General features: G+C 47.9%; 1 protein-coding gene across 1 annotated transcript; it reads left to right on the forward strand.

The window, feature by feature from the left end:
- Positions 1 to 6,356: 6,356 nt before the first annotated feature.
- On the forward strand, positions 6,357 to 26,180 carry LOC121855779 (pectinesterase inhibitor 10-like; the record flags this gene model as incomplete). Its single annotated transcript, XM_042350890.1, has 4 exons — positions 6,357 to 6,502; positions 6,877 to 7,064; positions 19,113 to 19,615; positions 26,097 to 26,180. Coding segments are annotated over exons 1-4 (921 nt in total), but the record flags the coding sequence as incomplete, so codon positions are not given.
- Between the last annotated feature and the right edge of the window lie 302 nt (positions 26,181 to 26,482).

The following is a 26,482-nucleotide window of genomic DNA, read 5'->3' on the forward strand; positions in this document are numbered from 1 at the left end:
ATCTGGTGTTATAGTTGATGTAACATTGTGGTTGTGTGAAGGAGTTGTAAGGTTGATGTTATAAATAGTAGTAGTTGAAACGACGACGGTGTGTGTGTGTGTGTGTGTGTGTGTGTGTGTGTGTGTGTGTGTGTGTGTGTGTGTGTGTGTGTGTGTGTGTGTCCTCCCTCTCCTATACCTCGTGAAAACAATCTCTCTCTCTCTCTCAGGTTCATCTACCATCTCTCTGCGTCTCCTTCTTCTCTGTTCGTCGTTGAGGATTTTATTACATATCTCATTATTTTTTAGGAATATGACAACTCTCGTTTTCACTCCCTGGTTACTCTTTCCTCTCATTTTCTCCCTCTCTTCATTTTCTCTCTTCCCCACTCATCTCTCCTTCCTCTATTTTATCCTGTTCCACCTCTTCCACGGGGGCGGATCCAGGAGTATCAAAAGGGGGTCCAAGAACTTGTGGGTGGAGCATGAAGAGCACAGCCAGCCCCCCGGAAATATTTTGGAACCTGATTAATATCATGGGCATTTTGAGGCCATTTTGAAGTCATGTATTCTTGATATTTGGAGATATTCTGATGTCAATAGTAATTACTTTTTACTATACAAAAACGCCTGAATACAATACTGAATTAAAGAAAAAGTATTGGAATTTTCTGATGAAAATGGGGTGAGGGTACGAAACCTCAGGAACCCCGCTTGGATCCGCCCCTGTTCCATACCGAGTTTTGTTTTGAAGTGAGTCTGTTGGCTGTAGGTACTGACTGACTGACTGACTGACTGTGTACTGTCTGTGATTATCGTGTTGATTACCAGGAATAATAGCTGTTCTCTTCATCCTCTTCCTTCCTTTCCTCACTGCCTTCCTTTCTCTCTCGCTCTCTCTCTTCTCTCTCTTTACTTCCCCCTCTGCTGCCTCCTTCATCTCTTCTTCACTACCTGCTCTTCTAGGTTCTTCTTTTCAGCTACCACTCCTCTTCCTGTCATTTATTCTCTGCCTTGTGTGTGTATGTATGGGAGTGTACTCAAAGTGGTGATGTTATGTATGTCATTACCAGCAGTGTGGCAGGCAGTAGGAGGGGAGGAGAAGGGTGGCCTCAGGACATTTGATGCGTTCCCAACTCCCCATCCACGGTGGAGGCGCGCGGGTCTGTGTGTTGCTGCTGCCGCGACCACACTCCATCTATGGCTGTTTTATTTCTCTTTCTCGTTCTCTGATTTATTCACGGTGTTCGCTGTGGTATCCGACGTATGCTGTGAGGACGCGTAGCTCTCCGTATTGTATTTCACATTCGTAACTGTTCAAGTAGCGAGATAAAATAATACGTTAATATCGGCCAGACGTGGCATAGTTCACCCACGGTTGCCATATTGTCTGACGGCTGCCTCTGTAATTGTTTTGTTGTAAAGGTCATTCTTTTGGGTTTGTTGTTTTGTGCATTATAAGGAACCAAAAATGCTGTAAGATTAAATGGTTCAATAAGATTAAGATCTGTAGAGAAATAAGGAAAAACCACTAGGCTGTTTGAGGGTGGCAAGAGCGCGCCATTATTGGTATGGGGGTACGCGGGCGGGCGGGGAGGGAGGCGACTACACACACAGACAGACAGACAGAAAGAATGTGTGACGTTTGGCCTGTGTTGGGATGTTTGACGATGGGTCGGCCACCACCACGGCACCATCAGCAGTGATCCCCGGCCGTCTGGTGAGACCCACTATGCTCAACTGCACACACAACAATAAGACATTTTGTTTATATATGATGAAGCTCCCCAGCGAGGGGTGGCGGCCAGGAGTCGTGTGTGTGTGTGTGTCTCAGGACGGCTTATGCAACATCCACTTTGGTTTTGAGGGTTACTATCACTGAACATACTACTATCAACTATATACTAAACCTCAAACACCAACGCTGAGAACAAACATTAGTGCTGCACTGACACGGTAAGTTGAGCCTTGTTGGTGGTGTGAGTGACCCCTCAGCCTAGTGCTTCAATTATTTGTGTTTGTGACTTTTTTTTGTTTTACTGTTATAAAGTCTGTTGTTTATTATTTATTTGGGTGAAAGGTTTAGTTAGATTATTTTATATTCGAATACTGTTGTTTTGTGTGGTAGTGTTTATAAAGACTTTGAGATTATCTAGAATCCCAGACAGTTTTATTGTCCTCTGTCGCCTCGTGTGTGTCTGTGTCTGTCTGTGTGTCCGGGTAGCTCATGAACGTCGTTACAACTATAAACTGATTTCGATATAAACTTAGGGACAGTGAAGCTCGTCCCTCCATCCATCAGTATTTTCCTCCATAACAGCGAGAGTGATGGGGCTCCCCTCGTCAGTATAGCGCCACCACCACCTCCCTAACTCCCCAGAGAGAGAGAGAGAGAGAGAGAGAGAGAGAGAGAGACTGTTATTCTTGGTCAGATCTTCTTGCAAACACTTCAGAGTTAAATTAATCATCATTCTTTCAATTATTTAATGACCAATTAATTTTATTCCTGGCTAGATTTTTACTTTGATTCATTAGGTCTAAAGTCAATCTGAAATTTGTTTATATTTTAACCTTAATTTGAATATTTTAGGAGTTAATGATGAGACGCCCTCCCTCCCCCCCCAAAAAGAAGAACAATAATAATAATACACTGTTCAGCACAAGAGAAAAAGGTAAATATTTTGTTTGTCTTCAATATTTTGGTTTTGACTTTAACCTCGTCTACCTTACTTGTGTTGTTACTGAAGATAATGTATATAATGTGTTAAATTACATAGGAACTGGAGATTTATTCTGAACTCTGCAACATTATTTTTCCATTCAGTTATGTATTTTATTAATATTATTGTGCTTTTAGAGTTATGATTGTTATTTTCTCTTAATATTGTAATTGATATGATGTTTGAGGGGTCGTCACATCACCAGGGGGGTCGTCATCCTGAGGGGGGTCGTCACATTACCAGAGTCGTCACATCACCAGGGGGTCGTCACATCACCAGGGGGGTCGTCACATTACCAGGGGTCGTCACATCACCAGGGGTTCGTCACATCACCAGGGGTCGTCCACATTAGGGGGTCGTCACATTAGCAGGAGCTGCATAACGGAATCTACATTTTCCTGTCGTGAATTATCCGTCATTTAGGATTTCCTCGCTGCCAGCTGTTCATGTTAGGGTGTGTTGATGTGAGGCATTAGTGTGGTGCGTCACCTCCAGGCTTTGTGACGGCTGACTGGGTGCGGGTGAGGGCCTTGTGACGACTGACTGGGTGTGAGAGTGTGGGTCTCTTGTGACGACTGACTGGGTGCGTTATGAGAGTGTGGGTCTCTTGACGGCTGACTGGGTGCTATGAGTGTGTGGGCTCTTGTGACGGCTGACTGGGTGTGTTATGAGAGTGTAGGTCTCTTGTGACGGCTGACTGGGTGCGTTATGAGAGTGTGGGTCTCTTGTGACGGCTGACTGAGTGTGTTGAGAGTGTGGTCTCTTGTGACGGCTGACTGGGTGCGTTATGAGAGGTGGGTCTCTTGTGACGGCTGACTGGGTGCGTTATGAGAGTGTAGGTCTCTTGTGACGGCTGACTGGGTGCGTGAGAGTGTAGGTCTCTTGTGACGGCTGACTGTGTTGGTTAGTGTGTGTGGGTCTCTGACGGCTGACTGTGCGTATGAGAGTGTGGGTCTCTTGTGACGGCTGACTGGGTGTGTTATGAGAGTGTAGGTCTCTTGTGACGCTGACTGGGTGCGTTATGAGGGTGGGTCTCTTGTGACGGCTGACTGAGGTGTATGAGAGTGTGGGTCTCTTGTGACGGCTGACTGGGTGCGTTATGAGAGTGTGGGTCTCTTGGCTGACTGGGTGCGTTATGAGAGTGTAGGTCTCTTGTGACGGCTGACTGGGTGCGTTATGAGAGTGTAGGTCTCTGACGGCTGACTGGGTGTGTTGAGTGTGTGGGTCTCTTTGACGGCTGACTGTGCGTATGAGAGTGTGGTCTCTTGTGACGGCTGACTGGTGTGTTATGAGTGTGTGGGTCTCTTGTGACGGCTGACTGAGTGTGATGAGAGTGTGGGTCTTTGTGACGGCTGACTGGGTGTGTATGAGTGTGTGGGTCTCTTGTGACGGCTGACTGGGTGCGTTATGAGTGTGGGTCTCTTGTGACGGCTGACTGAGTGTGTGTTATGAGAGTGTGGGTCTCTTGTGACGGCTGACTGAGTGTGTATGAGGTGGGTCTCTTGACGGCTGACTGGGTGCATGAGAGTGTGGGTCTCTTGTGACGGCTGACTGGGTGGGAGAGTGTGGGTCTCTTGTGACGGCTGACTGAGTGTGTTATGAGAGTGTGGGTCTCTTGTGACGGCTGACTGGGTGTGTTATGAGTGTGTGGGTCTCTTGTGACGGCTGACTGGGTGGTTAGAGTGTGTGGGTCTCTGACGGCTGACTGGGTGTGTTATGAGAGTGTGGGTCTCTTGTGACGGCTGACTGAGGTGTTATGAGTGTGGGTCTCTTGTGACGGCTGACTGTGGTTATGAGAGGTGGGTCTCTTGTGACGGCTGACTGGGTGTGTTATGAGTATGGGTCTTGTGACGGCTGACTGGGTGCATGAGAGTGTGGGTCTCTGACGGCTGACTGGGTGTGTTATGAGGGTGGGTCTCTTGTGACGACTGACTGGGTGTGTTATGAGGGTGGGTCTCTTGTGACGGCTGACTGGGTGTGTTATGAGAGTGTGGGTCTCTTGTGACGACTGACTGGGTGTGTTATGAGAGGTGGGTCTCTGACGGCTGACTGTGTAGAGGTGGGTCTCTTGTGACGACTGACTGTGTGTTATGAGTGTGGGTCTCTTGTGACGGCTGACTGGGTGTGTAGAGAGTGTGGGTCTCTTGTGACGACTGACTGGGTGTGTATGAGAGTGTGTCTCTTGTGACGGCTGACTGGTGTATGAGGTGGGTCTCTTGTGACGGCTGACTGGCGTTATGAGGTGTGGACTGGGTGCGTTATGAGAGTGTGGGTCTCTTGTGACGACTGACTGGGTCTCGTGTAGCTTCATTGCACACACACGTGAACGTACCCACACGCACACACACATACATACACACATGCCATCACTGAAACGCACATGCCCTCGGTGATGAAGGACACGCACATAACACATTGAAAATAATGAAGATGAAAATGTTGCTTAAATTTTTTTTGGACATACTGAGACTGATAGGCACGTTCCCTTCCTTCCTTCCTTCCTTCCTTCCTTCCTTCCTTCCTTCCTTCCTTCCTTCCTTCCTTCCTTCCTTTCCTTCCTTTCCTTCCTTTCTTTCTGACTGACTGGCATTTTCCCCCGGTCCAGTAGGTTAAAGCAGCCAATGGTCATTATAGAGAGAGCCTTGTTTAATTGAACTATGTTTCCGTCACGTGATTGGTCGAAACATATCTCAACTCGTTATGAACATGTATGACAAATGTTCACATAGATCATGTGTGTGTGTGTGTGTGTGTGTGTGTGTGTGTGTGTGTGTGTGTGTGTGTGTGTGTGTGTGTGTTACCTTGATGCCAGAACACCACACAGGACGTCTTGTTATACGTGAGATGTGGCCGAGTACATGCCACACCCTTCTACTCATGGTGTGTCGAAGGCCATACCACACACGGTTTAGCCTAAAGTGAGGGTGATGGTTGGGGAGTGTGGAGTGGTGATGGTGGGGGGAGGAGGGGTGAGTGGTGATGGTGGGGAAGGAGGAGGTGATGGTGGGGAAGGAGGGTGAGGGTGATGGTGGGGAGAAGGTGAGAGTTGTGTAATGATAGAGCTCTTGTGTTGTTCCCCTTCCACCCTCCCTACCCCCCCTACCCCCTACACACACATTTTGAACATCCACAAAGCAACATTCCTGCCAGGTAGAATGTATAAAACACAGGAACAGGTCGTATTCATGTTTGTGTCTGCCTGTAATATATAACGTGTTCTCTTTTAATATAACCAATTCAGTGGTATTTTTTTCTCACTCACTGTTTATGTAAAGTTTTAGACCAAGAATGAGATCACCTGAATATTTACCCCATGATGATAAACCTAACCTAACCAACCCCCCTTTACACACACACACACACACACACACACACACACACACACACACACACACACACACACACACACACACAAACAAAATAACGCCCCTTATCAACACTCTCTCAGATGAAGCAAGAGAACGATTTCCATAAAAGCGTTAACTGGACCACCATCACATACACTACCACCATTACTACATCAATACCACCACACACACACACACACACACACACACACACACACACACACACACACACACACACACACACACCACAAGGAACTCTGGTGTAGCTAGTGTGGTGGGACTCCGGGGCGAGGAAAGGCCCTGTAGCCAAATGACTCAAGAGGCGGAGCGTAAAAGGGAGCATATTGGCAGCGGCGACCCGGCAGCAGTGAGCATACCAAGACTGTGGCCAGATTATGAAATGAATAGCATTCCTGGCCTGCCCAAACGGTGCCCTCTCATATTGGTGGACCGCAGGCGAACCTCTTTTCTCTGCCTATTCCTTCTTTCTTCCTCCTCCTCCTCCACCCTCCTGTATCCGACCCCTCCCCCTTCTCTCTCTTCCTCCCCCTTCTCTTCTCCCCCTTCTCTCCTCCCTCTTCCTCCCTCCTCCTCTTCCTCCCTCCTCCGCTGCTGTGTCTGACCTCCCTCCCCTCTCTTCCTCCCTCCCTCCTCTTCCCTCCTCCTCCCGCTGCTGTGTCTGACCTCCCTCCCCTTCTTCCTCCTCCCCCTTTCTCTTCCTCCTCCTCTGCTGATCTCCCCTTCCCCCGCCAAATTGTTCCTGCCGAGGTACAGGTCACAAGTGTTTGTCTCTAAAACAACGTAACTGGAATGGTCTTGAATGATAACAGGAATTTGGACCTAGACAACGTAACTGGAATGGTCTCTTGGAATGATAACAGGAATTTGGACCTAGACAACGTAACTGGAATGGTCTCTTGGAATGATAACAGGAATTTGGACCTAGACAACGTAACTGGAATGGTCTCTTGGAATGATAACAGGAATTTGGACCTAGACAACGCAACTGGAATTGTCCGTTGGTGATCAGAATAGGAATTTGGACCTAGACAACGAAACTGGAATGGTCTCTTGGAATGAAAACCGGAATTTGGACCTAGATAACGTAACTGGAATTGTCCCTCGGAAGAACAACAGGAATCTAGGTTAGGCTTGGCTAGGTTAAGTTAGGTTAGGTTTTGTTAGGTTAGGTTAGGTTAGGTTAGGTTAGGTTAGGTTAGGTTTTGTTAGATTTGGCTAGGTTTTAGGAAAGATTAAGTTAGACTAGGTTTTGCTAGGTTAGGCCTGGTTTTGTTAGGTTTTATTTAACTAGGGTAGGTTTTAGGTTAGGTTAAGGTAGGTCAGGTTAGGTTAAGGTAGGCTTGATTTTGTTAGGTTAGGTTAGGTTGGGTTGGGTTGGGTTGGGTTAGGGTAATTAATCATAAAGTGAAATAAACAGAGGGAGGTTGAGGTGACCCGCCCATATTGCTTACCTCACCTGTGTGTCCTGAGGTGGTGGTGGTGGACAGGTATTTTGGTTTCACCTTTGTCTCTTGTCTCTATGTATAGGTGTGTGTGTGTGTGTGTGTGTGTGTGTTGTGTGTGTTGTGTGTGTTGTGTGTGTGTGTGTGTGTGTGTGTGTGTGTGTGTGTGTGTGTGTGTAAATAAACAATATAGTCTTCGAGGCTTTGATGAGGTTTATACACACAACACACACACAACACACACACACACACAACACACACACACACACACAACACACACACACACAACACACACACACACACACACATGAACCTGAAAACAATTAAAGGAAGAATCTAAAGTCTTCTCAGATCAGACGCTTCAAAAGTTTCCATAAGTTGTAACCCGAAAATATTGGAGACGGGGCACACCAGTCGATCCTCTCGGGCGGAAAAGTGATAGGTTCTCTTCTTCTTCTTCTTCTTCTTCTCTCTTCCATCTTCTTCTAAGGGTGATAGGTTTATTCTTCTTCCTCCTTCTTCTCCTCCTCCTTCTTCTTCCTCCTCCTTCTTCTTCTTCTTCTTCTTCTTCTTCTTCTTCTTCTTCTTCTTCTTCTTCTTAGTTTTCTTCTAAAATGAGAGGTCTTCCACTCTCTTCCTTCTTCTTCTTCTTCTCCTCTTCTTCTTCTTAAGTTTTCTTCTAAAATGAGAGATCTTCCCTCCTCTTCCTTCTTCTCCTTCTTTCTTTTATTTCTTTTTTAAGCCTTACTCTTCTTCATTCTCTTCTTTTCCCTCTCCTCATATCCTCATATCCTCCTTATCCTCCCCTTATCCTCCCCTTATCCTCCCCCTTATCCTCCCCTATCCTCCCCCTATCCTCCCCATATCCTCCTCACCTTATCACTCTCACCCTTATCCTCCCCTTATCCTCCCCTTATCCTCCCCTTATCCTCCCCTTATCCTCCCCCTTATCCTCCCCCTTATCCTCCCCTATCCTCCCCCTATCCTCCCCCTTATCCTCCCCCTTATCCTCCCCTATCCTCCCCCTTATCCTCCTCACCTTATCCTCCCCCCTTATCCTCCTCACCCTTATCCTCCCCCTTATCCTCCCCTTATCCTCCCCCTTATCCTCCCCCCTTATCCTCCCCCTTATCCTCCCCCTTATCCCCCCTTATCCTCCCCCCTTATCCTCCTCACCACTGAAATCATAAACAAACAAAAAATAACCGTAGGAGTGACGTTTAATTAACTAAAGCCGGGAAAATAATATGTTAAGTCATGATTATTATTACAAGAAGCCCAACTATTAGAGGCATAGAGGGAGTATGAGAGGCATTAGAGGCATCGAGGGAGTATGAGAGGCATTAGAGGCATCGAGGGAGTATGAGAGGCATTGTAGAAGAGGTGTTAGAGGTATAGAGGGAGTATGAGAGGCATCGAGGGAGCATTAGAGGCATTATATAAGAAGCATCGAGGGAGTACGAGAGGCATTGTAGAAGAGGTGTTAGAGGTATAGAGGGAGTATGAGAGGCATTGTAGAAGAGGTATTAGAGGCATAGAGGGAGTATGAGAGGCATCGAAGGAGCATTAGAGGCATTATATAAGAAGCATAGAGGGAGAATAAGAGGCATTATAGACTGAGATAGACAATATTGAAATAACCTCGTGTATGAAGTGAGGGGAAGTGGGGGTGGTGAGATGAGGGGAGAGATGAGAATAATAGTCCAGTAGGTAAGGTTAGAGGAGACAGCTGTGCTGGGGGGGTAGGAAGTGGGGGGAAGGATTCATGAGTTAAAGGGGAGGCAGAGTGAGGAAAGATAAGAGATGGGGGAAGTTAGGGAAGGCAGAAATGAGGAGTAAGGGGGAGGCAGGAGGTGATGAGGGGAGACAACCATGAAATGAGGGGAGACAGACATGGAAGTGAGGAGACAGGCATGAGTGAGGAGACAGACATGGAAGTGAGGGGAGACAGACATGAGGTGAGGGGAGACAGATGTGAAGTGAGGGGAGACAGACATGAAGTGAGGGGAGACAGACATGAAGTGAGGGGAGACAGATGTAGAGTGAGGGAGAGACAGACATGTGGAAGTGAGGAGAGAGACAGACATGAAGTGAGGAGACAGACATGAAGTGAGGGGAGACAGCCATGAGTGAGGGGAGACAGCCATGAGTGAGGAGAGACAGACATGAAGTGAGGGGAGACAGCCATGAAGTGAGGGGAGACAATCATGAAATGAGGGGAGACAGACATGAAGTGAGGGGAGACAGACATGAAGTGAGGGGAGACAGACATGAAATGAGGGGAGACAGCCATGAAGTGAGGGGAGACAGCCATGAAGTGAGGGGAGACAATCATGAAATGAGGGGAGACAGACATGAAGTGAGGGGAGACAGCCATGAAGTGAGGGGAGACAGACATGAAATGAGGGGAGACAGCCATGAGGTGGTGGTGGCGACGACTGGGGTTTGTGTACACGAGGGGAGCGCCAGACCGGTGCCAACACAAATGCTTCCCTGACCTAGTGATTGTCTGACGCCCTCCCTCCCTCCCTCTCTTTCTTTCCCTCCTTTCCTCATCTTTCCTTCTTTTTTTCCTCCTTCCATTCTTTTCACTCTCCTATCATAGGTTTTCCTCCTTCCTTCCTTCCTTCCTTCCTTCCTTCCTTCCTTCATTTTTCCTTCTTTCTCCTTCCTTCCTTTTTCCTCTTTTCTTCATCCTTCCCTCTCTTCCTTTCCTACCTCCTTCTGTCCCCTTCCTTCCTTCCTTCTTTCCTCCCTTTCCCTCCCCCTGAGAAAAAAAAACCCTCGCGTTCACCCTCATTTATCATCTCTTTCTCCCTTTCTCCCTCATTTATTATCACTGTTGCATTCTTCCTCGTTTACCAACAATTTCAGGTGATTTATTGTCATTTACCTGTCGATTTATTAACCATTTTACCTGTTGGTCTTGTCACCTTTGTTGCTTCACACTCTCAGTAATGTCACAGAACTTGGGATATGGTGTCACAACAATGAGGGGGAGGAGAGAGAGAGAGAGAGGGTGTAGAGAGGGAGGGAGAATACAAAAGAGAGAGAGGAAGGTATACTAGAGAGAGAGAGAGAGAAAGTGAGAGAGAACTACGTCATTAGTCTCTTAACAAACCCATCCTCCCCCTTCACCCTTACCCCCTCCCCCCCTTCCAATCCCCTCCCCTTTTGCCAGTCACCCCCCCTCCCCTCCCCCCTTCGCCGCCGCCATACAGTCACCACCCTGTTTCCTGTCACCACCTCAGTCACCCCCCCAGACAAGAACCACTTACTGAGAACCCTGTATTACCGTAGAAGTCAGCTCCGTCAGTGAGTAAGTGAGTGAGTGAGTCAAGAAGATGAATAAGCAGTATGTGGTCTCTGTGTGGGAGTATATTATGTGAATTTGCTCAAGTGTGACTTAAGTGAATGATAAAAAGATAGTTGAAGTATAGCAGTGTGTGTGTGTGTGTGTGTGTGTGTGTGTGTGTGTGTGTGTGTGTGTGTGGAGGCGTTCAGTCGAGCACATCGTCTTGGGAGGGAGGGAAGGTGGTGAGCTGGGCCAGGGGAATAGCCTTGTCGGGTAATTAGGAAAGGATAGACGCTCATCGGGTCATTAACCACATAGTTATTAGTTCACACACTCACATACACACACACACACACACATACAGACACACACACAGACACACACACAGACGGAGCTACTTATGTTCCTAGTGGCCACAATAGGTATTACTTTAGTCTCTCTCTCTCTCTCTCTCTCTCTCTCTCTCTCTCTCTCTCTCTCTCTCTCTCTCTCTCTCTCTCTCTCTCCTTATTTTCTTGAAGCACCAACTAATGAGTTAATGTCTTGTGGATTTATTATGTAAGCTGGGGCTATATCTTGTGTGTGTGTGTGTGTATGTGTGTGTGTGTGTGTGTGTGTGTGTGTGTGTGTGTGTGTGTGTGTGTGTGTGTGTGTGTGTGTGTGTGTGTGTGTGTGTGTGTGTGTGTGTGTGTGTGTGTGTGTGTGTGTGTGTGTGTGTGTGTGTGTGTCTGTGTGTGTGTGTGTGTGTGTGTCTGTGTGTGTGTGTCTGTGTGTGTGTGTGTGTGCCCAGGGGCAAGGCAGTATAAGTGCCTTCGTTCATATTTCTCTGTTTGTTTGTCTATCTCTCTTACGTTACATTGAGTTTTGTTGCTTTTATTTGTGTTCTCTACGTCACCGCTGAAAGGTTAAAAAAAAGACATTTCTCTTATAGTATCTCTTAATACGTTGACCTTTGTATGTATGTATGTGTGTATGTATGTATGTATGTATGTATGTATGTATGTATGTATGTATGTAGAGATCCTTCCAGCCAACTCAACACAAGCGGGGTAGGGTGATGATAATTATATGGAGTGTGTGTACATAAGTGTGTAGAAACAGTAGGCCAACACACACACACACACACACACACACACACACACACACACACACACACTCACTCACTCACTCGTCTGCAGGAGAGACTTGTAAAGTGATGTGGCGTGAAACTGCTGTAGTTGACCAAGTAACTTAACACACACTACACCATCCTGTCCAGTTTCAGTTTCAGTTGTAGTTTCAGTTATAGTTTCAGTTATAGTTTCAGTTGTAGTTTCAGTTGTAGTTTCAGTTATAGTTTCAGATGTTTCAGTTTCAGTTGTAGTTTCAGTTATAGTTTCAGTTGTAGTTTCATTTATAGTTTCAGTTGTAGTTTCAGTTTTTCATAAGCATTATCACAGCTGATATTTGATTACAGAATTTAATTAATAACTGGACATCTCATTAACGACTGTATTATGCAATTAGTGTTTTTTACCTGGGATAATATTAAATGACTCACCTGTATTAGTTAATGACTCACCTGTATTAGTTAATGACTCACCTGTATTAGTTAATTACTCACCTGTATTAGTTAAATGACACACCCCAGCTTGTCCCTCCTCTCCCCCTTCCCCCTCCTCCTCCCCCTACCCTCGACACACACTCCCAGCAGTTTCATAAAATATAACTAAATTAATTTTTCATGAGTGTGTGTGTGTGTGTGTGTGTGTGCGTGCGTGTGTGTGTGTGTGTGTGTGTGTATGTGTGTGTGTGTGTGTGTGTGTTACAGTCACTCCGGTAGCCTCAAACTCTCCCGCTGTATCTGACGGTATTAAATAGTTTATCTTAAGGTATATTCTCAAAAATATCGTAAGTTAACTTTTTTTCCCTTAACTACAGATATAATAAACTTAAGGTATTTAACTCCCTCACTGTAACTAGATTCTTCAAGAGTCGTAAATTAAGGTCACCCATCCGCTATAAACATGGAAAATCGCATCTAAAACTCAACACACCCCCTTCCCCTCCATCCCCCTCCCACTTCCCCTCCATCGCCTCCCCCTTCCCTCCATCCTCCCCTTCCCTCCATCCCTAACCCCTTCCCTCCATCCCCCAACCCCCTTCCCCTCATCCCCAACCCTTCCCCTCCATCCCTCCCCCTTCCTCCATTCCCCTCCACTTCCCTCCATCCCCCCTCCCCTTCCTCCATCCCCCTCCCCCTTCCCCTCCATCCCCCCCTCCCACTTCCCCTCCTTCCCCTCTCCCTCTCCCCCAGCCCTCTTTTTTATTCACCTGAAAATTAACCACCCCAACGATACCTGTAGGGGGTGGTTGGGTTAGGTTAGGTTAGCATAGAAGGAGGGAATGGCAGTGAAAGAGGAGGTGGAAGAGGAAGAGGAAGGAGGAGAAAGACATTGATGAAGAGGAGGAGAAGAAGAAGCTTAAGACTAATTAAGAAGAAGTGGAAGATAAACAGAAAGGTAAAACGAAGAAGGAATGAGAGACGGACAGGCAAGACAAACAGACACGTAGACAGGCAAGACAAACAGAGACACAAACAAACAAACACATAGACAGGCAAGACAGAAACACAGACAGACAAACACATAGACAGGCAAGACAGAGACACAGACAGACAAACACATAGACAGGCAAGACAGAGACACAGACAGACAAACACATAGACAGGCAAGACAGAGACACAGACAGACAAACACATAGACAGGCAAGACAGAGACACAGACAGACAAACACATAGACAGGCAAGACATACAGACACAGACAGACAAACACATAGACAGGCAAGACATACAGACACAGACAGACAGACAGACACGTAGACAGGCCCTTGGTGACGTCGCCCTCCTGTTATCATTACAGATATCAAGTTCGTAAGAGACTGACTGTCTGGTTATCGCGTCCAAGATAACATGTAATACAGAGGTTCACAGAAGATAGCGGACAGTATATTGGACAGTTTTAAGGATAGCGGACAGTATAGTGGACAGTTTTAAGGATAGCGGACAGTATAGTGGACAGTTTTAAGACTAGCGGACAGTTTTAAGGACAGCGAACAGTATAGTGGATAGTTTTAGGAATAGCGGACAGTATAGTGGACAGTTTTAAGGATAGTGGACAGTTTTAAGGATAGCGGACAGTATAGTGGATAGTTTTAAGATTAGCGGACAGTTTTAAGGACAGCGGACAGTATAGTGGATAGTTTTAGGAATAGCGGACAGTATAGTGAACAGTTTTAAGGATAGCGGACAGTATAATGGACATTTTTAAGGATAGCGGACAGTATAGTGGATAGTTTTAAGATTAGCGGACAGTATAGTGGATAGTTTTAAGATTAGCGGACAGTATTCTGGACAGTTTTAAGGACAGCGGACAGTATAGTGGATAGTTTTAAGGATAGCGGACAGTATAGTGGATAGTTTTAAGATTAGCGGACAGTATGGTGGACAGTTTTAAGGACAGCGGACAGTATAGTGGAAAGTTTTAAGGATAGCGGACAGTATAGTGGATAGTCTTAAGCATAGCGGACAGTATAGTGGACATTTTTAAGGATAGCGGACAGTGTAGTGGATAGTTTTAAGATTAGCGGACAGTATTCTGGACAGTTTTAAGGACAGCGGAAGGTATAATGGATAGTTTTAAGAATAGCGGACAGTATAGTGGATAGTTTTAAGATTAGCGGACAGTATTCTGGACAGTTTTAAGGACAGCGGACAACATAGTGGATAGTTTTAAGGATAGCGGACAGTATAGTGGGTGGTTTAAGATTAGCGGACAGTATGGTGGACAGTTTTAAGGACAGCGGACAGTATAGTGGAAAGTTTTTAAGGATAGCGGACAGTATAGTGGATAGTTTTAAGATTAGCGGACAGTATTCTGGACAGTTTTAAGCATAGCGGTTAGTATAGTGGATAGTTTTCAGTATAGTGGACAGTGAAGGATAGCGGACAGTATAGTGGACAGTTTTAATGTTAGCGGACAGTATAGTGGACAGTTTTAGGAGAACGGACAATATACTGGACAGTTTTAATGATAGCGGACAGAATAGTGGATAGTTTTAAGATTAGTGGACAGTTTTAAGGATAGCGAACAGTATAGTGGACAGTTTTAGGAGAACGGACAATATGCTGGACAGTTTAATGATAATGGACAGTATAGTGGATAGTTATAAGGATGTGAGGTAAAGACATGGTAGGTGAGAGGGATGGTGGTGGAGTGGTGAGGATGAGAGGTGGGTGGTGGGGAGATGAGAGGTGGAGTGGTGAGGGAGGGTAGTGGGTGGTGGGGGGATGGGGAAGACAAACAGAGATGTGAGAGGGAGAGAGGGAGAGACACCCTGGCTGGCGACTGTGATAAGGGTGAAGGGTGATAAGGGAGGGACACAGGTTCTGGTGAAGGTTATTGTATGTGGCCTACTGAGGGACCCCCCCCTCCTCTCCCCTCCCTCCTCCCCCTCCCTCCCCTCCCCTCCCTCCCCTCCCCTCTCTGTAGATAGACTGATAACACTCCTTGTATGAACAGTAAGGGGAGGGAGAGGAGGTGATAACAATTGGAGGAATGGGAGAAGAAGAAGGGAGGAAGAAATAAAAGGAAGGGGATGGATAAAATAAGAAGGGGAGAGGAGGAGGAAGATGGGAGGTAAAGGGGACAGGAGGAATAGGGAGGTGAAGGAAGGAGGAATGGGGAAGAGGATGATAAAGAATAGGAGATAGAGAGAGAGAGATACGCCTATAGATGAGATAAGTTTTGAGATAGTCACTGTGTCAATAACTGGATAGAGACTCTCCCTTATCTATCCGTTCGTCTCTTATTATCAACGTCCCTGTGTCTCTTATTTACCTCTCTCTCTCTCTCTCTCTCTCTCTCTCTCTCTCTCTCTCTCTCTCTCTCTCTCTCTCCAAAGCGCCAGACATACCAACATATCAAGTCTCACAAAATTCTCTCCCAAATGTCTCTCACTCCCTCTCCCATGTCTCACTCCAACCCCCATGTCTCACTCACCCCCATGTCTCCTCCCCCACCCAATGTCTCTCAAGATCAAGAAGGTATCGAGGGAGAGAGAGAGAGAGAGAGAGAGAGAGAGAGAGACCGAATCACGTGGTAAGTCTCTCGTCGATTCTAGGTATCACGCCCAGCTGATTCATAGGTGAGTGTGGGCGTGAGAGGCAACACGTGAGAGGGATTAGGAGGAGGAGGAGGAGGAGGCAGTAATGAGGCAGCGTGGAGGTGGTGAGGGAGAGAGAGAGAGAGCACCATTTCGTATATTATGTGACATTATTCTCACCTTTATTTACTGTCTGTTTGTCTTGTCCTTCTAAACTAACGACTGATTTTTGTCTCTTTTACAGACTGCGACAGCTGATTTACCTGAGGAGAGATGCTTACCTGTTGTTGACTAGTAAGTGAGAGAGAGTCTGCCTGATGGATACAAGATTAAACCTATATTCGGCTCATGTGACAGTTAACCTAACCTAACCCAAAACATCTACACACACACACACACACACACACACACACACACACACTCCACCACCAGCTCCTTCACTCCTTACCCTATCCACCCACTCATTCCCTTCTTCACCCCCCCCACGCGCGCGTGCCGTGGGAGCAGGAACAGGATCAAGACCTCTAGCAGTAGGGGTAATGGCGTCTTCAGCACCTCCTTGTTGCCTCACCTGGTAATACACCTCAACAGACGTCCCTCTTAACAGTCACTATACCAAGGCTTAGTGGCCCTACCTTCCACCCCTTCCCCTCCTCCCCCTTCCCCTCCCCCCCTCCTGCCCCTCCTCCTCCTGCCCCCTCCTCCTCCCTGCCTCCTCCTCCTTCTGCCCCTTGCACCTCCTCCTCCTGCCCCTCCTCCTCCCCTTCCTCCTCCTCCTGCCCCTCCTCCTCCCCCTTCCCCTCCCTCTGCCCCCTCCCTCTGCCCCCTCCCTCTGCCCCCCCTCCCCCCCCTCCCCGAAGAGTCTGTTGCGGTAACCAGTCATTGTAATTTGGTCTCAAGTCATCCGATTAGTTTTTTTCCTGATATAATACTGTATTATGTAATGACCACACACTAGCCTAACCGTCCCTCTTTCCTCTCTCTCTCCTATCCTCATCCCTCTCCCTTAACCACTCTCCTTCACCCTATCCTTTCCCTCTTTTCTCCCTCTCCACTTTCTCTCTCTCACCCCTTCCAGCTGTCTCCTCCCTCTCATCTTTCTCTCCCTTCCCTCTCCACCTCCCTCATCCCTCTCCTTCCCTCATCCCTCTCCCCTCACCCCCTCATCCCTCTCCCCTCACTGGCGTGGATGTTACAGAGCCGTCCGTCAGGGGTGAGGGTGGGGAGAATGAGGACACCCTGTCAGTCCCCCCTCCCCTCCCCTGTTAAATACTGCATGTGCTTCTCCATTGTTCACGCCTGCTGGGTTTAGCTTAGTTGCATCGTTCCTCACCTCACCCCTCACTCTCCCCCTTCCCCTTTTTCACCCCTCACTCTCCCCCCTCCCCCTTTTCACTCCCTATTTTACCTCTTTTACCGTCCCTTTTCCACCCACCCCTCCCACCTTATCACCCTCTTCCTCCTTCTCACACTTCACATCTTCCCCTTTCCTTTCCCCTTAACACCCTTCCCTCACCCCTCACATCACCTCACCCCTCCCCTTATACCCTTCCTTTCCTCCTTATCTTCCCCCTCACTCCTCCACCATCCCTCAATCCCCCCTCTCTTTCTCCTCGTCCCCTCATTCCCCGTCTCCCCTCTCTCTCCTTCATTCTCCCTCTCTTCCCCTCATTCTCCCTCCGTCTCCCGTCTCTCCCTCGGGTAGACAGATGCCCCTCCTTCGTAAACCATCACTGACCAGAACTGTGTGTGTGAAATAGACAGTTGTGTAACATGTAATAATAATCCGTCTACTGTACGGCATCTACTGTATGGCTCAGTAGTAATAGTAGTAGTAGTAGTCGTGGTGGTAATAGTAATAGTTGTTAATAGTAGTAGCATAAGGGGCTTGACTGGATCAAATTATTATTATTATTATTTCAAAAACTCCTCCTATATCCATCTGGTGCTGTACAAGGGTTATTTATGGTGTTGTATAGTGAGAGGTGTTATATAATACTTATGGTGTATAGTGAGAGGTGTTATATAATACTTATGGTGTTGTATAGTGAGAGGTGTTATATGGTACAGTGTTATATAATAGTGAAGTTTCCCTCGTATATGAATAACATTAGTGTGGGTGAACAGCTGATGGGGAGTTTTAATGGGAAGAAAAAAAAAACCCGTCTAGACATTAGGACTGTTGGAAGGCGTCTGGTGGTGGTGGCCAGTCTTTCTACCAGTCTTAGCCAGTCAGTCTCAACCAGTCTTAGGCAGTCAGTCTCAACCAGTCACAGCCAGTCAGTCTCAACCAGTCTCTTTTAGCCAGATAGTCTCTCTCAAAGCTAGCCAGTCAGTCTCAGTCGCTCAGCCAGTCAGTTTCACCCACCCGGTCTCTCTCACAGCCACTCAGTCTCTCACAGCCACCCAGCCTCTCACAGCCACCCAGCCACCCACAGCCACCCCTCAGCCCTCTCACAGCCACCCCTCAGCTTCTCACAGCCACCCAGCCTCTCACAGCCACCCCTCAGCCTCTCACAGCCACCCCTCAGCCTCTCACAGCCACCCAGCCTCTCACACAGCCACCCCTCAGCCTCTCACAGCCACCCAGTCTCTCACATCCACCCAGACTCTCACATCCACCCAGCCTCTCACAGCCACCCAGCCTCCCACAGCCACCCCTCAGCTCTCTCACAACCACCCAGCCTCTCCACAGCCACCCTCAGCCTCTCACAGCCACCCAGCCTCTCACAGCCACCCAGCCTCTCCCACAACCACCCAGCCTATCACAGCCACCCAGTCTCTCACAGCCACCCAGCCTCTCACAACCACCCAGTCTCTCACAGCCACCCCTCAGTCTCTCACAGCCACCCCTCAGTCTCTCCCACAGCCACCAAGCCTCTCCCACAGCCACCCAGTCTCTCACAGCCACCCAGTCTCTCCACAGCCACCCAGTCTCTCACAACCACCCAGTCTCTCACAGCCACCCCCTCAGTCTCTCACAGCCACCCCTCAGTCTCTCAGCCACCCAGCCTATCCACAGCCACCCAGTCTCTCACAGCCACCCAGTCTCTCACAACCACCCAGCCTCTCCACAACCACCCAGTCTCTCACAGCCACCCCTCAGTCTCTACAGCCACCCAGCCTCTCACAGCCACCCCTCAGCCTCTCACAGCCACCCCTCAGATCTCTCACACACCACCCAGTCCTCCACAGCCACCCCCTCAGTCTCTCACAGCCACCCAGTCTCTCACAGCCACCCAGCCTCTCACAACCACCCAGTCTCTCACAGCCACCCCAGTCTCTCACAGCCACCCCTCCAGTCTCCCCAGCCTCCCCTCAGTCTCTCACAGCCCCTCAGTCTCTCACAGCCACCCAGCCTCCCACAGCCACCCAGCCTCTCACAGCCACCCAGCCTCTCACAGCCACCCCTCAGTCTCTCCAGCCACCCAGCCTCTCACAGCCACCCAGCCTCTCACAGCCACCCCTCAGTCTCTCCACAGCCACCCAGTCTCTCACAGCCACCCCTCAGCCTCTCACAGCCACCCAGCCTCTCACAGCCACCCCTCAGCCTCTCACAGCCACCCAGTCTCTCACAGCCACCCAGCCTCCCACAGCCACCCCTCAGTCTCTCACAGCCACCCCTCAGCCTCTCCACAGCCACCCAGCCTCTCACAGCCACCCCTCCAGTCTCTCACAGCCACCCCTCAGTCTCTCACAGCCACCCTCAGTCTTTCACAGCCACCCAGTCTCTCACAGCCACCCCTCCAGTCTCTCACACAGCCACCCCTCAGCCTCTCACAGCCACCCAGTCTCTCACAGCCACCCCTCAGCCTCTCACCAGCCACCCCTCAGCCTCTCACAGCCACCCCTCAGCCTCTCACAGCCACGTTGCCTTCAGGAGGAAAGATGATACCTGTAGGGGTGGCAGCAGCCTCATGTGGCTCACTAATTGAACACCTAACTTGTTCTGTATTAACGTATTGTATAGGCGGTGTGGGAGAGAAGAGGAGGAGGTGGAGAGGGAAAGAAGAAAGAAGAGGGAGGGAAGAAGAAAGGAGAGGGAAGAAGAAGAGGGGGAGAGAAAAAATGAAGAAAATGAGGAAGAAAGGGGTAAGAATAAGGAAGAATAATATAAGGGAAGAAGATGAACAAAAGTGGATGAAAATGAGAAGGGAGAAGAATAGAGAAAAGAAAGAGAGAGAGAGAGAGAGAGAGAGAGAGAGAGATTTGAACATGTGTCGAATTAATTCAATTTAATCATATTTATTATTGCAGATATGTAATAAGGATTTGGGATTAATGACAAATAAGATAAAAGTGTGATAAAGGAAGCAAAACTAATGAACGAATGACTTAGAGAATGGAGAAATATATAGTAGAATTCCAGTCTCTCTCTCTCTCTATATATATATATTAAGTGTCAGAGGCTGAGTTTAGTTTCCTGGGGGTGACAGAGAAGTTGGGTGTTATGTTAATTACCTAAGTTCGGGGGGTACAGTATGGCGTGAAGTGGGCCCCCTCTCCCTCTTCCCTCTTCCCTCTTCCCTCTTCCCTCTTCTTCTTCCTTCTTCTTTTTCTTCTTCCTTTCTTTTCCTCGTCCTCTCTACTCTTCTTCGTCTTCTTTTTTCTTGCTCCTTTACTCCTCTTCTCTCCACCCTGTACTCTTCTTCTTTTTCATCTCTTCCTTTTCTGCTGCTTCTTTTCCTTCCTTCTTCTTCTTCATTTCTATTCATCTGCTCTTCTTTCTCTTCTTTTTCCTCTTCTACTTCTCTCCTTCCTTCTATTCCTGTTTCCTCTTCTCTTCTTCTTCTCTCTCTCTCTCTCTCTCTCTCTCTCTCTCTCTCTCTCTCTCTCTCTCTCATTCAGTCAACTTTTCCCTCCAATATTTCTTGCCTTCTCTCCCCCTTAACCCCCTTTTGACTCTTATTCTCTTCCTCTCCTTTCCTTTCCTTTCCATCCCATCATTCTTCCTCATCAATGCCTCCCCCCTCCCCTCACCCCCCACCCCCAGTTTCTCACCCCCCCCTCCTCTGCAATACCTTCCCTTCCTCCTCTTTTTATTTTCTCTTTTACCCTCTTTCCTCCCCCCCTTCCTCTCTATCCTCTTCTCCTCCCTTCCCTTCCTTCCTCTTCCTCCTCCATCTTCCCCCTCACCACCAAAAACTACAAACGTGCATAACTGATACCAAATAACCTCCTCCCCTTCCTCTCCTCCCTTCCCCCCTCCCTATCTCCCCTTCCTCCCTCCCTATCTCCTTCCCCCCCCCACCACCACCACCACCATCAGCTGCCCAGGTGGTCGTATGAACGTTAGTCTTGGATTCGGGGAGGCTAGGAAATGGAGGGAGGAGGTGTAAGGTAAAATAGGGAGGGTAGGGAGATAGGGGTAGGGTACATAGGGAGGGTGGGGTAGGGGTATAGGGAGGAGTAGGGCAGGGTATAGGGAGGGTGGGGTGTATAGGGAGGGTAGGGCATTGTTAGCGCAGATGTCCCCCCTTTAGTTCACCCAAGTGCATTTCATTTACCCTGGAAAAACAACGTGCCCTTAGACCGGTCCTATGGTATGGGGAGGGGAGGGAGAGGGGTGGGGGTGAGGGGGTGATGGTGAGGTGGAAGGGAGGGGGTGATAGTAGGGAGGGAGAGGGGTGATGGTAGGTGGAAGGAAGGAGAGGGGTGATGGTAGGGTGGAAGGAGAGGGTGATAGTGGGGGGGGGGGGTGATGAGTGGGGGAGGAGAGGGGTGATAGTAGGGGGGAAGGGGAGGGTGATAGTGGGGGCAAGGGCCTTATCTCGTCGTCTGAGGGGAGTTGTGTGTGACTAGTGGAGTGTGTGATTTGTAGTGGGTGGAGGGCTGTAGCTCTGGCTGTATGATACGTCTAAGAATATTATTTATCATACGTTGGAGTGTGTATGATAAATGAAAGTCAGTGAGTGTGGTAGGGTGTATGAATGGTAAAAGCGTATGATTGCTTGGTTGGGAAACTGTACCCTTGTGTGTGTGTGTGGTATTAGCCATATAAAATTGTATTAGTGATAATTTAATGTGTACTAAAATTAAATATACAAAAAATATGAATATTTTTAATGTGTAAATCGTTAGGTGTTTTTGTAAATAGAAGTGGTATTTTTTTTTTTACATTTAGATTTACATAGTGTAGTGTTTTGTTATAGTCTCTCTCTCTCTCTCTCTCTCTCTCTCTCTCTCTCTCTCTCTCTCTCTCTCTCTCTCTCTCTCTCTCTCTCTCTCTCTCTCTCAGGGCGACTGGTGTTCATATGTTCATCAATTTACCCTCTAACACGGCGGTGCTTGGCTGCTGTTCAATAAACCACCTGTAATCCGAGCCTCATTAAGCCAGCCGTGTTAGTCAATTTCTCTCTCTCTTTTTTTAGAGAGTGAGGAGGAGGGAAATTTTAACGAAGTGTGGAATAACAGACGCCAAATGAACACCCCTAATACAAGATAAGTAGAGAATTTAAAGGTTGATTTTGTTTATATAACTGCTATTTCGTTGAGCTTAAGGTAGTAGGATCGTTAAATAGGACTCGTTTTAATCCTTCTAATAGATGCATAGACGTTGCTAGATAATCCCATATATACACTTAACCACACACACACACACACCACCTCCACCTCTTCCAGCGACCGAATGTATAAATAGGGGAATCACGTAACTCCCGCCCCTCCTCCCTCCCTTCCTCCCTCCCTTCCTTTCCTTACCGCCTTCCCACTTCCGTCCCTCCCACACCCTACCCCTCTCACACATTATTCTGACTTCTCATCCTCCTTCCTTCTCATTTTCTTCACCTTCTCCCCCTTCCTTCCCACTCTCTCTTCCTTCTCTCTCTCTTCCCTCCTTCCTCTACTTCTCATCTTTTATCTCTCCCCATCCCTTTTCGTTCCCTTTAATATCTTATTCTTCGTCGTCATCTCCTCCTCTTTCTTCTTCTTCTTCTTCTTCTTCTTCATGTTTTTCACCGTCGACTTCTTACCCCCCCACCTCCTCCTCCTCCCCCCTCCCCCCTCCCCCCCCTCCCCTCCCCCCTCCCCCTCCCCCCGTAGAGCGGAAGAATAGCCTCGACTATTATCGCCGTCCATCTTATCTTGCTTGTTTATTTTGGTCCCACACGACTACTTCTTTTATCGACCTTTGCTCCTTCCTCCCTGTCTTCTTCTTCTTCTTCTTCTTCTCCTCCTGTTTTCCTTTCCCTACTATTTTTTTGTCCTATTCATTTTTTATTTTCCTCTTCCTCCTTTCCTGTTTCCGTTTTCCTTCCCACTTAGTATCTTATGTCTTCCCTTTCCCTCTCTTTATTTCCTCTCCTCCTCCTTTCTTCCCCCTTATTCTATACTCTTTATTTATATCTCCTCTTTTTTCTCTCCCTCCTTTCCTCCCACTCTCCCCCCTTCCCCAGTTTATCCTCCTTCCTCTTCTCCCTTCCCCCTTCTCCCCAGTTTGTCTTCCTTCTCCTCTTCTTCCTCTTCTTCCCCAGTTTGTCTTCCTCCTCTCCCCATTTCTCCCCTATCCTCTATTTTCCTCAGTTTGTCCTCCTTCCTCTTCTCCCCTCATTTCTCCCTCCTCCCATCTTCTCCCCAGTTTGTCCTCCCCTCTCTCCTCTTCTCCCCTCTCCCCTCTTCCCCTCCCCTCTTCTCCCATCTCCTCTTCCCCCCTCTTTCCCCCTCCCCTCTTCCCCCTCCCCTCTTCTCCCGTTCCCCTCTTTTTCCCTCCCCTCTCCCATCTTCTCCCCAGTTTGTCCTCCCCTCTCTCCTCTTCTCCCCCTCCCTTCGTCTCTCCTTCCCCCTCCCCTCTTCCCCTCCTCTTCTCCCCCGCTCTCCCTCTTCTCCCCCTCCCCTCTTCTCCCCCAGTTTGTCCTCCTGGTCTCCAGCAGGGCCCGAATGAAGATCTAATATAAGACTCAATAAATAAGGTTAAGGAGGAGGGTTGGAGGGAGGCAAGCCATCTTAGGTCTTATTGCCCGACGCCTTAGGGTTCAGTTTACCTTAACCCCCCCCCACCCCCAACCCTCCTCTCCTCCTCCTCCTCTTTACCCTCCGCCTCCTCCTCCTCTTTACCCTCCTCCCTTCCTTCCTTTCTTCCTTCCTTCTTTCCTTCCTTCCTTCCTTCCTTCCTTCCTTCCTTCCTTCCTTCCTTCCTTCCTTCCTTTCCTTCCTCTTCTCTCCCAGCCTCTTCCCTCCATCTCATTAACCTTCCCTCCCTCTCCCCCCACTACTTCCCTTCTCTCCTCCATTTCTTCTTCTACCACTCCCACACACTTTCTCTCTCTCTCTCTCTCTCTCTCTCTCTCTCTCTCTCTCTCTCTCTCTCTCTCTCCCTCCCTCCTGCCCCCCATCCTCCCTTCCTTTCCGCCTTCTTACTCCCTTCCTCCCTTTCTTCCTCTTCCTCCTTACCCCTTCTCCTTTCTTACCCCCTCCTCCCCCTTCTTCCCCCCTCCTCCCCTTCTTCCCCCCTCCTCCCCTTCTTCCCCCCTCCTCCCCTTCTTCCCTCCTCCCCTTTCTCCCCCCCCTCCTCCCCTTCTTCCCCTCCTCCCCTTTTCCCCCCTCCTCCCCCCTTTCTTCCCCTCCTCCCCCCTTCTTCCCCCTCCTCCCTTCTTCCCCCCTCCTCCCCTCTCCTTCTTCCCCTCCTCCCCCTTCTTCCCCCTCCCCTTCTTCCCCTCCTCCCCTTCTTCCTTAAGCTCCGGTGTGGCCGGATCGATCAGCCTCAAGCGAAAATGACTCTTTTACTTGGAGCACTAAAGGCTGATTATGTATAAATAACACCACAAATACGTTTTTAAGGAGGAGAGAAAAAAGGTAGAGGAAGGAGAAAGAAATGGAGGAGGTGGGGATTGAGGAAGAAGAAAGAGGTGGTTTGGGAAAGAAGTAGGAAGATGGAGAAAGAAAGAAGGGTTGAGAGATGGTAAGAGGTTAAAAGGTAGAGTCCATTTTTAACGAGAAAAACTATACACTACATTTCTCTCGTTAACCTAACCTAACCTAACCATCCTTAACCTAACCATCACCTAACCATCCAACTACCATCACCTAACCTAACCATCACTTAACCTAACCATCACCTAACCTAACCATCACCTAACCTATACCATCACAACCTTCATCACCTAACCATCACTAACCTAACCATCCTTAACCTAACCATCCTTAACCTTACCATCACCTAACCTAACCATCAATAACCTAACCATCATAACTCCTCACCTAACTAACACATAACCTCCATCACTAACACCATCTAACCTAACCATCCACTACCAACGCCATCACCTAACCTAACCCTACCTCACCCAACCTAACCTCACCAACCTCACTAACCTACTCCCAACCTAACCATCCCAACCTAACTACCCATCACCTAACCTAACCATCCTTAACCTTACACCGTCACCTAACCTAACCATCGCCAACTAACCATCCTTAGCCTAACCATCACCTAACCAACCATCGCCAACCTAACCATCACTAACTAACCATCGCCAACCTACAACCACTAACCCTAACCATCACTAACTAACCATCCTTAACCATCACCTAACCTAACCATCCCCTAACCACCACCAACTACATCACTAACCCATCACCCTAACCTACATCACCTAACCTAACCATCCTAACCTAACCATCACCTAACCTAACCATCACTAACCTAACCATCACTAACCTAACCATCCACTAACCTTACCATCACCTAACCTAACCATCACCTAACTACCATCACCTAACCTAACCATCACCTAACCTGCCATCACCTAACCTAACCCATCACCTAACCTAACCATCACCTAACCTAACCATCACTAACCTAACCATCACCTAACCTAACCATCACCTAACCTCACCTAACCTAACCATCACCTAACCTAACCATCACCTAACCTAACCATCACTAACCTAACCATCACTTAACCTACCATCACCTAACCTAACCATCACCTAACCTAACCATCACCTAACCTAACCATCACCTAACCTAACCATCACTAACCTACATCACTCCACACTAACACAGACCGCACTTTATTAAATGTTGAAATATTCGTGAGAAATACACAAAGAATATTTTTTTCTCACTACAATATCTCATAAATGTTGAAATGTTTAGGTCAGAAATAAATTAAAATGTTATTTTTTTTCTTTGTCGGTCGTAACTTAAAGGGTGAATTAACTATTAAAATTTGTGTTTGCCTCTCTTCTTCTTCTTCTTCTTCTTCTTCTTCTTCTTCTTCTTCTTCTTCTTCTTCTTCCTTCTTCCCTTCTTCCTCTCTCCTCCTTCCTCGTCCTACCCTCCTTTTCGTCCTCCTCCCTTCTTGCTAATTCTCCCCTATTTCCATATTCTCCCTCGTTTATTTCCTACTCTCTCTCTCTCTCTCTCTCTCTCTCTCTCTCTCTCTCTCTCTCTCTCTCTCTCTCTCTCTCTCTCTCTCTCTTTCTCTTTGCTCATCTTTATCAAACTTTCCCACCTGTCCGGAACCTATGTAGACAACAACAGTATGTATGTATGTATGTATGTATGTATGTATTTGGGTAATTATCTATTTGTG

This window comes from Homarus americanus, unplaced genomic scaffold (assembly GCF_018991925.1).
Source record: "Homarus americanus isolate GMGI-L3 unplaced genomic scaffold, GMGI_Hamer_2.0 scaffold16091, whole genome shotgun sequence".
NCBI lineage: Eukaryota > Metazoa > Arthropoda > Malacostraca > Decapoda > Nephropidae > Homarus > Homarus americanus.